Here is a 12,050-nt window from a genome sequence, read left to right as displayed (position 1 = left end):
CATCTCTCTGAAATAAACCATTTGCTTTGATTTTGGATTTTCTCACCAGAACCGGGCTGCGGGCGGCTGGTTGCAGGCTTGACAGGCGGCGGGCCAGCAGCGCTCGGTAGCTGCTCTCCGGGTCGTCCTCCAGACCGACGCTGTCCGGCTGGGAATCCTCCACTATCAGGCACGGGTTCTCCGGCTGAGGCAGGCTGGAGTCCAGTTCGCTTCCACCGGGATCCATGAAGTCAGGCCGCGGACAGGAGATGTGGACTGTTGTTGTGAGCTAACCGAACAGCAGAGAGACAATGAAGCGGGACATGTGAGACCCGAACCGGCTCCTGCTACCTGAAGCCGTCCGGTGTTAGCATGTTAGCACCAGCTACAAGCTAACGGCTAACACTTCGCACAACAAAACTTGTTTCGCGGCTTTTAATCGGAGTAAAAATCAAATGATCACCACTAACTGCTGGATCAGTATGCTTACACACAGAGCTCAAAAATAATAAAATATGAATTCATATATTCCTTTTAGACACCATTCTGATAGAAACAACCACTACACCTTCCCTGGTCGCGGTAAAACTTTAATATAAGCGATATCATTGGTGTAACGGCACTGACGTCACACAAACAGCCATTGGTTTTATGGTTGTCGAGCATTTGGAGGTTTTATTTCATGTTTAGGTGGTCATTCTGGAAGGTAAACGTCACAGCTGCCTGTTACTTTTAAGACGTTTTTATTTTATTTAACAAAAGTAAAGGAACAGAATGTAGAAACATATTTGATTTTCCAGATCTTTCTTTTTTCAGTTTCTAAAGAACAAAAGCTTAATCCTAATAAATAAATATAGAAGACTCTACTTTGATTTATATTTAAAAAACAAGCTAAAGCATTCCTTAGATTTGCCACATCATAATTCAGTTTTAACATTTTACTCTTTAGTATTTTAGTTACTGACTTATCAATTAATGGCGTTTTCAACTGAAATATCAAAAAGGGACATTTTTACTATATTGCTGCTGTGTTTTAATAACAGCTTTGTTAAAAAAAAAAATAGAATAACGGCATTAATGTTATTAATGCACAAACTGTCCTTTAAAGGATCTGCCTTAAGTGTTTGACTCTCCAGTCCTTAATGACAAGTTCTTAAATGTCTCAGCGTTATACATTTTGAGATGGAACAGATGTAAAGTAGTTTAAATGCCAGACAAGCAGTTAAATGTCCCTACACCACCCTCTGAAAACTGAGACCCCTTTCAGCATTGCTTTGAGACACATTTTAAGCTATTTCATATTTGACTTTATTTAAAAATAAGTCTGCCCTACACTAATCAATAAATCATTAAAAAGCAAATACCAAAACACCTGGCAGAGACAGAACCTCAAGTCCCAAAAATAAAACCTCTGCCTTTTGCAAAGAAAGATTTGTTCCTATATTTTTATTTCTAACCAACAAAATTCTAATACTCATAAAATATAATTTTATGCTCCAGGAAAGTGATCCAAAATGAGCTATAGCTTTCTACAATGGGATGTTCTCTATCTCTGCTCCAATGTCAGGCGTTTGTATGTGTTTTATGTCGGTTTCACAGAGATCCTTATGTTCTTTTACCTCTTCCTTCTAGATTTGTCTGGTATCAACTGATTTTAATAGAGATGTTTGGCAAATATATTTTTGGCTAATTGATTGGCTAAACTATAGCAGATATAAAGAAAAATGTTAAAAGCCTCGCTAATGTTTGGTGTTTGACCCTTCTGTGAGTTCTGATTGGGCGAAAGTCTTTAGAATCTGCTTATGTTTTCAAATCTGAGGGCATTTCAAGGTTTTACATGTTATACTGCAGAGTTCTGCACCTGCTTAGATAAATCATGTACAGAAAAATAGAAATCTAGGACACTCGCTCCACAGTGGGGTCTCAGAGACCTCCATTAAGTCCCAGTGGGGCTTGGAAGGGCTCGGGTAAAATAAGATATAGGTTAACTTCTTCCCTGAAATTACCGTCAGCATGGAGCTGCAGATGTTTCTGTTCTCATTATATCTAAATGTTATTACTGCCGCTCCTCCCCCATATTACCATCAGTGTCATAAATCTTAATGGCAGATTTGTAGAAACCTTTGTTTTCTCCTGATGAAAATGCATCTGGGCCACAGGACAGTTACAAGGAGCATTGAAATGACTGTCTTCCTCTGAGCTGAAAGTAAAAATAGCCTATCCATGATGGAATCTTAGCAGAGCTAATGCCTCTTCCGTGTGCTGAATCAAGTGTTACATTAGATGTGTTTTGTAATTTGCCTTGTGCATGCAGATTTCAGCAGCACTTCAAATATTACCCCGGCTCTGTCATCATCATTTTTACAGCCTCTGTTTCCATGGAGACCCAGTATTCCAGTAACACAGCAGCCAAAGCTCATGCAGATCACAGAGGCTTCTTGTGGGAGAGACAATAAAAGCAGCTATCGTCTGACTGAAGCTGCCAGGAAGGTGTGGTACACAAGGGGTTTGTAAAATAATCCGGAGGAACTGAACGACGCCAAGACGCTTGTTTCTTTACTTCAAGATCATTTTCTACCAACTCCAACAAGAAAGTTCATTTAGTAATAGCCTACCTTTATAGAGACTAAACAGGGAGGCTTTGTGTGTCAAGTTATCCCTCTGGTGTAATGTGATAACATCGTTCATGGCAGCACATCCTGGGTTCAAAGAAATAAAATATCATGACAGAAGGGTTTGTTTGCTGGTCCAGTTGCTTTTCTGACTTGAAGCTAAGAAAATTACAACTTTTGCATTTCAGAATTCACCACGATGCTACATTATTACAGTGAAAGTTTTGGGGTCTCCTAATTGTGCTCACTGACCAGACTAGCTTTCCTTAGCAATACAAGATCACAGCCCTATAACAAGCTGAAGTATTCATCAGTAGATCAGTAGATGTGTTCATCAGTACATGTCAGACAGCACTACAGTATATGTGTGACCGATCTAATCAAATACTAAATGACAGAAAATGACAGGAAACAGCTTTAAAAAGAAGGAGTAACCCCTTTTATACACAAGGCAGCCATGTTGGATTTTAAGGTTGGGGCTGGAGCTCTATCTTATGAAAAAAATAAAAATAAAATCCAACATGGCTGCCTGTTAGATGAAAATTATGCCAACAGCAGTTATAAACTGTTTATTAGTGCTTGTTACTATTGTGTTTGAATGAATATGATGCAGATTATGACTTTATCATCAGCTTTTTTTGCTAGTTGTAGCTGTCCTTGTCAGGTACCATGAAAACAAGCATCTTCAGCTGGTTTTAATGCAGGAACAGTTTAGTTGATTATGGCATTTCTTTCCCAGATCCAAATTTCACATTCTGGCCCAAAAAATCTCTGGACCTTCCAACTTCAAGAAATGTTCTAATTTATTAATTTAATGCCAAGAACGTTCTGCATCTTCGTTCCAGAACGCTGTATTTCATCTAGCCTGGATGTTGGAAAAACGTCATACCTGACTGCTGTGTTCCAGTTACGTTTCAGAGAACCAGCGTGATATTCTCATTGTTGTGCTCTGGTAACAGGCACACGCGAAAAGGCAAAGTTTTTCAACATTTTATGTGTCCAGACACTTGCAACAAGCACATTCTGTATTTATGAATATACTATTTTCTCTGCAACTTTTACTATGTCATATAGTGATGCATCAGCATTGGATTTCCAATGTGCAGCTACTGATTTCATACTTCCAATTAATTTCTAAAAGTGGAACTTCTTTATTATTTAGATTCATCACACAGACAGTGACATATTTTTCAAGCGTTTATTTCGCTTAGTTTTCACGACTGTTGCTTATGGCCAATAAAACCCCCAAACTATGATTATGGCCTACACAATCACTGGGGAGGCAGCTGCCTGGACAGCAGGCAGTCATTGATGTCTTACACAAGCAGGATAAGCAACAGAGTGCTGCATCTAAGCGTATTAATAAAAAGTTAAGTGGAAGGAAAATGTTTAGTAGGAAAAGGTGCAAAAACAACAGGGATATCCACAGCCATAGAAGGATTGTGAAGCAAAGTTCCTCAAGAGATTTACAGGGTGCGGACTGCAGCTGGAGTCAGAGCTGTAAGGGTTAGGGTTGTAGGATATAGGCTACAGCTGTCTCATTCCTCACTCCTGAACCAGAGACAACAGTGTCTTACCTGAGCTAACGAAAAAAAGGACTGGACTGATGCTCAGTTGGCCAAAGTTGTCTTTTCAGATAAAAGTTAATTTTTTGATTTCATTTGGAAATCAAGTTCCCAAAATCTGGAGAAAGATGAGAGAGGTGCACAATCCAAGCTGCTTGAGGTCCAGTGTGAAGTTTCCACGGTCTTTAATCATTTGGGGTGTCATGTCATCCGCTGGCGTGTGTTTAATCAAGTCCAAAGTCAGTGCAGCTGTCTATCTGGAACACAGTGTAACCATTGTCCTTGATCTTGTAAGAGGCTTATTGCCTCCATGCAACACTGCATTAGTGCAGTAATTGTTGCAAAAGGAGCCCTGACCAGGTATTGAGTGTTTATGCTGCACAGTTCATGGACATACGTTTTAGTATGTAACATTTTTTGTTTTTAAAATCCTTTTTTATTGTTCTGATAAAATATTTGTATTTTCAAAGAAACTGGAATGAATATTTTCATGATCTGAATACCAGAATCATCAAAATGAACAGAAATAAACACTGAGTGAGACGAATCTACTCTATAAAACACATAAGTTTTAACTGAATTACTGAAATAAACATAAACGTTTTGTTGACATTTGAACTTATTAAGATCCGTAGAAAATTCCTGTTTAACTTCTGGTTCCTGGATCCCACCATAAGCCCAAAGTATATTCTATGGACGCCCCTGCTGCAGACTCCAACTTCATTAGATAAGATTAAAAAATGTCTGTACTATGTCTTTCTGAATAGTTCTAAGCAAGCTGAAGGTGCTCATGATGAGACAGAAACAAAGGGCCTGGTCTCAGCTCCGGGAAGCAGCAGCAGGGATGCTGATCCGCATTTCATTAAGTGGAGACATCCTGGGAGGCAACAATGCACCGATGAATCCTTCATTCAGCCAAATGGGTGGAAAAACAGATCCCAGGTGTTCTCCCTTTAACATGAAAATCAGATATGATGCAGTCTGTAATTTTAACGCACAATATAACTGATGCCGCTTGCTATGAACCTCCAGCAGCCTCCCCAACAGCAGCTGACACCGCCAAGTTCAACGTTACGTCGTTCATTTCTGCAGACATCTACATTAAGAAATGCGCAGCAACCGCACAAAATGTCTAATCCCCTCCGCCTGTGCAGGAGCCCGCAGTCGCGGACACGCATCTATTTGCGCCCCTTCAGCACTGCACAATAGTTCCCGATTTAGCGCAAAAAGACAGAAAAGAGCGTTACCTTCGGAATCAATATGTCCGCTCCTGGGCTTTCAATTGGTTTCAGGGTCCCGCTGGTTGCAATAAGAGCTCGTCAAACATCGCTCAGCCCTGCCTTGCGTCTGTTTTGCTGAGAGTCAGGGTGTAGGACGCATGGCACGTAAAGATGCACAAGCATTTATTAATATCAGTCACAAATCATCTTATAGATGAACATCATCTAGAAATGCAAAAACCAAACACATCCGAAGATAGATGTCTGTACAATTCATTCAATTTCATTTAATTGAATTTAAAGTGATCCAAACAGAGGGAGACAAAGCAAAAGTGAAACAACAACTAAACTCTCAGTGGAAATTAATATAGTCAACATATTTCTAAAAGTAGAAAACAGACATTAAACTGACCCATGCAACGTGTTTTTAATTACTTCTCCATTAAATGTTTTGGAAATAGATTATAATGTATGGACTGAAGAACACATATTTTCCATTTTTAAGCCACACTTAAGACGTCAAATAAAAATTATGCCAACGTAATTCGTTAAACGTGTTTGTATGGACCAAGAAAAGAAACGTAAGTAGGTACTTCTTATTTTTCATCTTTTGGAAATGAAAAAAGGTCATTCCTAAAGCTTTTTTTTTTTTGCTTAACAAACACCCAAAAAAAATATCTTCATGTAATAATTAGTCATTTTAATACCATTTATTTTCCTTTTGCAGACAATAATGTAAGTCATTTTTTTCTTGCTTTGCAGACGTTAAGAAATCTAAAAATCAACTCTTGTAGCTCCTTCTCCGGCCAGCAGAGGTCAGCAGACGCTCTGAAGTGTCCATCAACAGACTGCTGACTCACTCCTGCAGACACACACCTTCCTGGACAGTGCTGGAGTGAAACTAAACTGACTATAACCAAATACATATGAACAAGCCCATCTATTAGACATGTATACAACAGAGAGACAATCACTGTACGCTACAGAAAACATGACTTCTTTTTCTGTATTATTCCTATAAAACCTGTAAAAATAAAGAGGGAAAGGGAAATCTGTCATGACTAATTCTTCTATTGGTTTCTTCACTACCACCCTGCAGAAGAAAATAGACAAACAACCTTCTTCTTATGTTTCAAACCATCCCACTATCCCCACAGTAAAACACGGTGGTGGCAGCATTATTCTGTGGAGAGGCTTTTCTTTATCAGTGACGGTGAAGCTGGTCAGAGTTGTTGGGAGGATGGATGGATGGATGGATGGATGGATGAAGCTAAATCCAGGAGAATCATGGAAGAAAACCTGTTAGAGGCTGTAGAAGACTGGGGTGGAGGTTCACCTTCCAGCAGAACAAGTAAACATTCAGCCAGAGCTACAATGTAACAGTTTAGATCAAAGCATATCCATGTGTTAGAATGGCCTAGTCAAAGTCCAGACCTAAATCCAATTTAGAATCTGTGGCAAGACCTGAAAACCAATGTTGTCAGATGCTCTCCATCCAATCGGTTTGAGCTTGAGTTGTTTCAGAGTACTAACAGGGTTCTGGTTACAGTGTTCACAGCAAAATGTGCTTCCAGAAGTATGGACTAAAACAAATGCAGTCACACTTTTAAACTTTTGTGTGTGAAAGTAACAAAATCATGTGTTCTTCACCTTTCACTACAATTATTAACCACTTTGTGTTGATCTACCACATTAAATCTGAACGATGTGCGGTTGTAATGTCACAAAATACAAAAATGTTTGAAGGATACAAATATCAAGAGATAAGAATTAGAAACTTAGAAAGAAAAAGCAGCATTAAAGTAATTTTATACTCACTGACAGTTTAACAAACAGTTAAACACTTACGTTTGGATTTGGATCTGATTTATCTTACATGCAGACCAGTGGCGGGTGAGTAATGATTTGATCTGCGAGGCTAAAGCAGGGAGCAGTGCCCTGTTGCATCCGACCTTATGCAAACCCACCAACTGACTCCTATGAAACCTCCTGCAAGTGGTATTAATGCATCTACCAGACATCCTGCGTACCTGCTGATCTTTACTCTCTGCTTTAACTGTCAGATGCTCCAGTTACTGCCTGTAATGCTCTTCCTCCACTATATGACTGTACCGTGCAATAATTAGCTAATACTAATAATCAGCATCAAACTGATCTGTTTGTAATTATATTGAATAATAAATTGAATTTGGACTGAGCTGGATTCTACATAACTGTGTGTGCTTCGAGGCTGTTTGTCTTGAGAAGCGCCTTGAGGTGAGATTGTAATTTGGTGCTGTATGAGTAAACTAACATGAATTTATTACATTGAATAGAATTGGACACTGATGCCACCTGGCGTCATTTCTGCTTTGTTGTTTGAACTGAATCATCTACATCCCTTTAACCGCTCTCCATGTGCCTCCAGTTATATTAGAATCAGAAAGTTCGTTCTTGGTGGTTAACTGATTCTCTACCAGTGCGTTAATATTTATTTATTTTGTAGCCGCACACTGGTGCAGTTGGTGGCATTAGTGCCTTGCAGCAAGAAGGTCCTGTGTTTGAATCCCAGCCTGGGGTCTTTCTGAATGGAGTTTGCATGTTCTCTCCATGCATGCGTGAGTTCTCTCCGGGTACTCTGGTCCAAAAACATGACAGCTAGGTTAACTGGTCTCTCTAAATGACTTTTAGGTGTGAGTTTGTGCATGGCTGTTTGTCCTGTGATGCCCAGTGATGGACTGGCAACCTGTCCAGGGTGTACTCTGCCTCCAGCCACCGGCCACCAGCCCCTGCATGACCCTACAAGGACCAGTGGGTTTAGTCAATGGATGGATGTTTATTTTTTTATTTATACATTTCAACCATACAAGGTGATGTATACTGCTGTGAAAATTCTTTACCCCCTACAGATTTCCTCTCATTTTGCTTTTTATTATCACACCTACATTTTTCAGATCATCAAATTTTACAAAAGACAAAGATAACCTGAGTAAATAAAAAAAAGCAGGTTTCAAATGACTATTTTATTAGTTGAGAGATAAAAGCTACTCAAACCAACCTGGTCCTATGTGAAAAAGTAATTGCTCTCTTGTTAAACAATGACTTAACTGTGATTTACCACATTTCCTCAGAAACAGTGAGTTAAATTTGACTTGCCACACCCAGCCCTGATTAATTCCCGGGCCATTAGAATCAAGCAGGAATCAAGACCACATCCAAAACCAGAGGAAATCTGAGAGGTGTTTAATATTTTCTCAGTAGTATCGACCAGTACAGACCATCAGCATTCATCCATTCATTGTTTGTATACCTGTTTCCAGGGTTGTGGGCGGAGTCTGATGTCATCTCCAGCTGTAAATGGGGAGGGGGGGGCACACCTGGACAGGTTGCCAGCATGTTAACTTTGAATTCTTTTTTGCCTCAAAGACTGTGGTGCACCTTTAGTTTTAAAGCAGATGTTAAAAATTAGATCTTAAGCATTTGTTTTCTGTCTGAAAAATCGGAGCTGGGGAACAATTGAAACAGCAGTGGCACACAGCTAACTGCACCATGTTAAAGATGTAAATAATTTTAAAATTATTTGAAGGTTTTTTTGTTGCTTTTATGCTAAAAATGAAGATCTAAAATCTGCTGTTTTTGTGTGCGCTGGATGAAAACGTGATAGTACCAGTTACTGGATGTTTGTGTCTAATTATAGAGTCACATGAGCACAGTTATTGTCATTATAATGGCTAACTTAGAGCTTTTGTGCTGCAGTTTGTTTAAATGAAGCCAAAAACTTGGAGGTTCAGAAGCAGCACAGAAGCAGCTCTGTTTGCTTCATGAGGAGAACAAAGGCCTGTCAGTCCAGTAATGAAAATGCATTGCCTGGTACTCACAGTGACACAGATATAAATAGAACAACTGTGAGCTGGAAACCGTTTTTATTTCCAGCCATTTTGTCTTTTTTTAGGGTTGAAAATGAAAAACAAGAAGGATCAACTCTAACCTCAACTTGTTTTCAAATATAGAAATGTACTGGTCTGTATATCATCTTCTTCTGCTGTCCCACATAAAACATGACCAACATTATTTCTCACATGCCTCCAATCCAATGTCGTGACATCAAATAGCCACATCAGCTTCCATCCAATCAAATCTTTACCATCCTACAGAGCCACGCCCATCATCTCCCTGCACCGTCATGGTGCTCACTCTGGATGCAGTTGTCATGGAGATGGAAGAGAGCTCAGCGTCCACTGGCGGCACTGTTACCATGGAAATCTTCTCGGCTGGACCAGGCTCGGTGGAGCGGGCTGAACCGGAGGAGTGTGTTTGGCATGCCTGCGATGGAGCAGCGTTCCGGCGCAGAAACTATCGGATGCTGATTGTAATTGGAGAGATTTCCACAGATCATCACCTGGAAGCTGCCCGGAAACAGATCATACAAGGTGAGCAGGAGCTTTGATGCTTTATGGAGAGCAAATCTACTGTTTGTTCACACCAGTCTTTCCAAGCTGCTGCTCATTTATCAGAAACCTTTACTGAGATAAAGTAACAGATGATTCTAAGCAACAGTCTGTAATAATGTGGTGCAAATAAAAGCCTAAATCTTAATTGTCCAGAGCCTTTGTCTATAAAACATTGCAGATGCTGATCACAAAGAAAATAATCATTTTATGAGGTTACAACTGCAAACTTCAGTATGTTTAACTAAAAATCTTAAAAGTGTTCCATGCAGCCACCCTGACTCAATACTGCAAAATCAGACTGGATGGAGAGCATCTGTGGACATTGGTTTTCAAGTCTTGACTCAGGTTTTCCAGTTGGATTTGGCTCTGGACTTTGATTGGGCCATTTTAACACCTGAATATGCTCGAATCTACCCCAATGGTTCCCAAACTTTTCTGCTTCCAATCCACAAAATGACAGAAGAGGCGTGTTACCCCGACCATCGGTAGGAAGTCAGTTATATGAGTATAGGACACAAAGAAGCAATATACTTTTAATGTATTTATCAATCCTGTTGTCTGTCTTTTGTCACATAGCAATATTGCATCAATATTTCTGTGCTATTATTATTTTTGTCATAAGCCTGCACAGTTTGTATCATTGTTGCCTTGCAACAAGAAGTTCAAATTCCAGCAAGGGCCCTTTCTGCATGGAGTCTGCATGTTCTCCTCATGCATGCATGGGTTCTCTCCAGGTACTCCAGCTTCCACAGGCCAATAACATTACTATCGAAATTGCTCTTCAGGTATGAGTGAGTGTTTGCATGGTTGTTTGTCTTGTGTGTCTCAGTGTTGCCCTGTGATGGCAACCTGCCCAGGGTGGACCCCACATCTCAACCAATAATTGCTGGATACTGGCACCAGCTCCCCCCAGACCCTGCAAGAATAAGTGTGTATAGACAATGGATAGATGGATTTATGTTATTTTCTGTGATTTCTATGTTGGAAACCACTCTCACGACGCCATGTGGGGTCTGAACCTCAACTTTGGGAACTGCTGATCTAAACTGATTCCATTTGGCTGTATGTTCAGGGTGGTTGTCCTGCTGGAAGGCCAACCTCCACCTCTGAGAGGTTTTTTTGAGGAATGTCCTGGATTTAGCTCCATCCATCCTCTCATTAACTCTTACTAACTTACCTGTCTCTGCTGAAGAAAAGCATCCCCACAGTATGATGCTGCCACCACCGTGTTTCAGTCCTTCAGTAAATCAGGCTGCAATATGACTTCTCTGTTTTACTACCAGGCTATTTTAAATGCTTCTTCACTTTTAGGTCAGAAAATAATGTGTAAACATCATAGTCAAGAAATTACAACTGTAACGTTCCACTTGGGAAACATTTTAATCCAACCTTTTCACCTTAAACAGATAAAACGTTTTATTCCAGAGGAGCAGATGTAAACAACGCTTTCTTTCTCCTCTGAGGCAAACAAAACGAACCTTGTTTTCTCTATCAATTACTAATGATGTTTTTTTGTTTCTTTTTAAATCAGGTTTGCTGTCGTGGAACGTTGATCTGTCTGTTTGCAACCTGAATGAGGAGCTGCAGCTGTTTAGGACCAGACACACCGCTCAGTTTTCTCCTCAAGTCAAAGGTCAGATTTATTGATCGTTTTATAGAAGCTTGTACGTCAGCATCTCCTGACCCATTGTCACATGCTCTGAAGAAAACCTGGGCACATTTTAGCCTGTATTGATCCAGCTATCATGTGCAGAAAGGCTGACTGAGTTAGGAATCAATGAGTTCAGAAGGTGAAAATGGTCATCACCAACTGGATGCAGCAGTAAGATCAGGAACTGTTTTTAACTGGAGATATGGTAGATCATCATCTGGTGACTCTGAAAACATTTATACTGACTATAACACACCATGATGTCAAAACTCAGGTCATCACTCCTTTCTTTACAGTTTCCTTCCAAGCAACCAGATTTTCTTTTAAACCTTTAGAGGTGGTATTAATTAGTAGTTCTCCAGACTCTTGAAGCTCATTCACAACATTTCTCTTGAATTTCTTTGCTTTTTCTCCTATTTGTAGTCCAGTCTGTGACCGTTTTCAAACATCACAAGGCGCAAAACCTCTTCGTCATAACAACAGGTTTTTAAGCTTTGTGGAGCTTTTAGCTTAAAGGACAAAGATAAGAAGAATTTCTGTCGGGGGACAACTTTGGGTAAAATTGTGTACATCTTGGGGCTTGGCAAAGTCCC

The 12,050-nt window shown here is 40.0% G+C and overlaps 2 protein-coding genes across 8 annotated transcripts in view; one reads left to right on the top strand and one right to left on the bottom strand.

The window, feature by feature from the left end:
• tp53bp1 (tumor protein p53 binding protein, 1) overlaps positions 1-5,540 on the bottom strand; it is a 42,862-nt gene extending 37,322 nt beyond the window's left edge. For 6 of the 7 annotated variants that reach the window (XM_047364173.1, XM_047364175.1, XM_047364178.1 and 3 more), the window contains exons 1-2: positions 5,404-5,540; positions 47-268 (exon numbers count right to left, since the gene is read on the bottom strand). In XM_047364173.1, the coding sequence (XP_047220129.1) occupies positions 47-226 (180 nt within the window). In that variant the 5' untranslated portion in view covers positions 227-268; positions 5,404-5,540. Of the gene's footprint in view, positions 1-46; positions 269-2,594; positions 2,679-5,403 lie in introns of all 7 variants that reach the window. The other variant, XM_047364174.1, reaches the window with a different exon arrangement.
• Positions 5,541-9,604: 4,064 nt separating this feature from the next.
• Positions 9,605-12,050, top strand: part of map1aa (microtubule-associated protein 1Aa) — a 72,560-nt gene continuing 70,114 nt past the window's right edge. Inside the window, exons 1-2 of the mRNA XM_047363125.1 lie at positions 9,605-9,785; positions 11,338-11,439. Of these exons, the coding sequence (XP_047219081.1) occupies positions 9,611-9,785; positions 11,338-11,439 (277 nt within the window). The 5' untranslated portion in view covers positions 9,605-9,610. The remainder of the gene's footprint in view (positions 9,786-11,337; positions 11,440-12,050) is intronic.

The sequence above is a fragment of the Girardinichthys multiradiatus genome, chromosome 4 (assembly GCF_021462225.1).
Source record: "Girardinichthys multiradiatus isolate DD_20200921_A chromosome 4, DD_fGirMul_XY1, whole genome shotgun sequence".
NCBI lineage: Eukaryota > Metazoa > Chordata > Actinopteri > Cyprinodontiformes > Goodeidae > Girardinichthys > Girardinichthys multiradiatus.
This window is presented reverse-complemented; position numbering and strand designations above follow the sequence as displayed.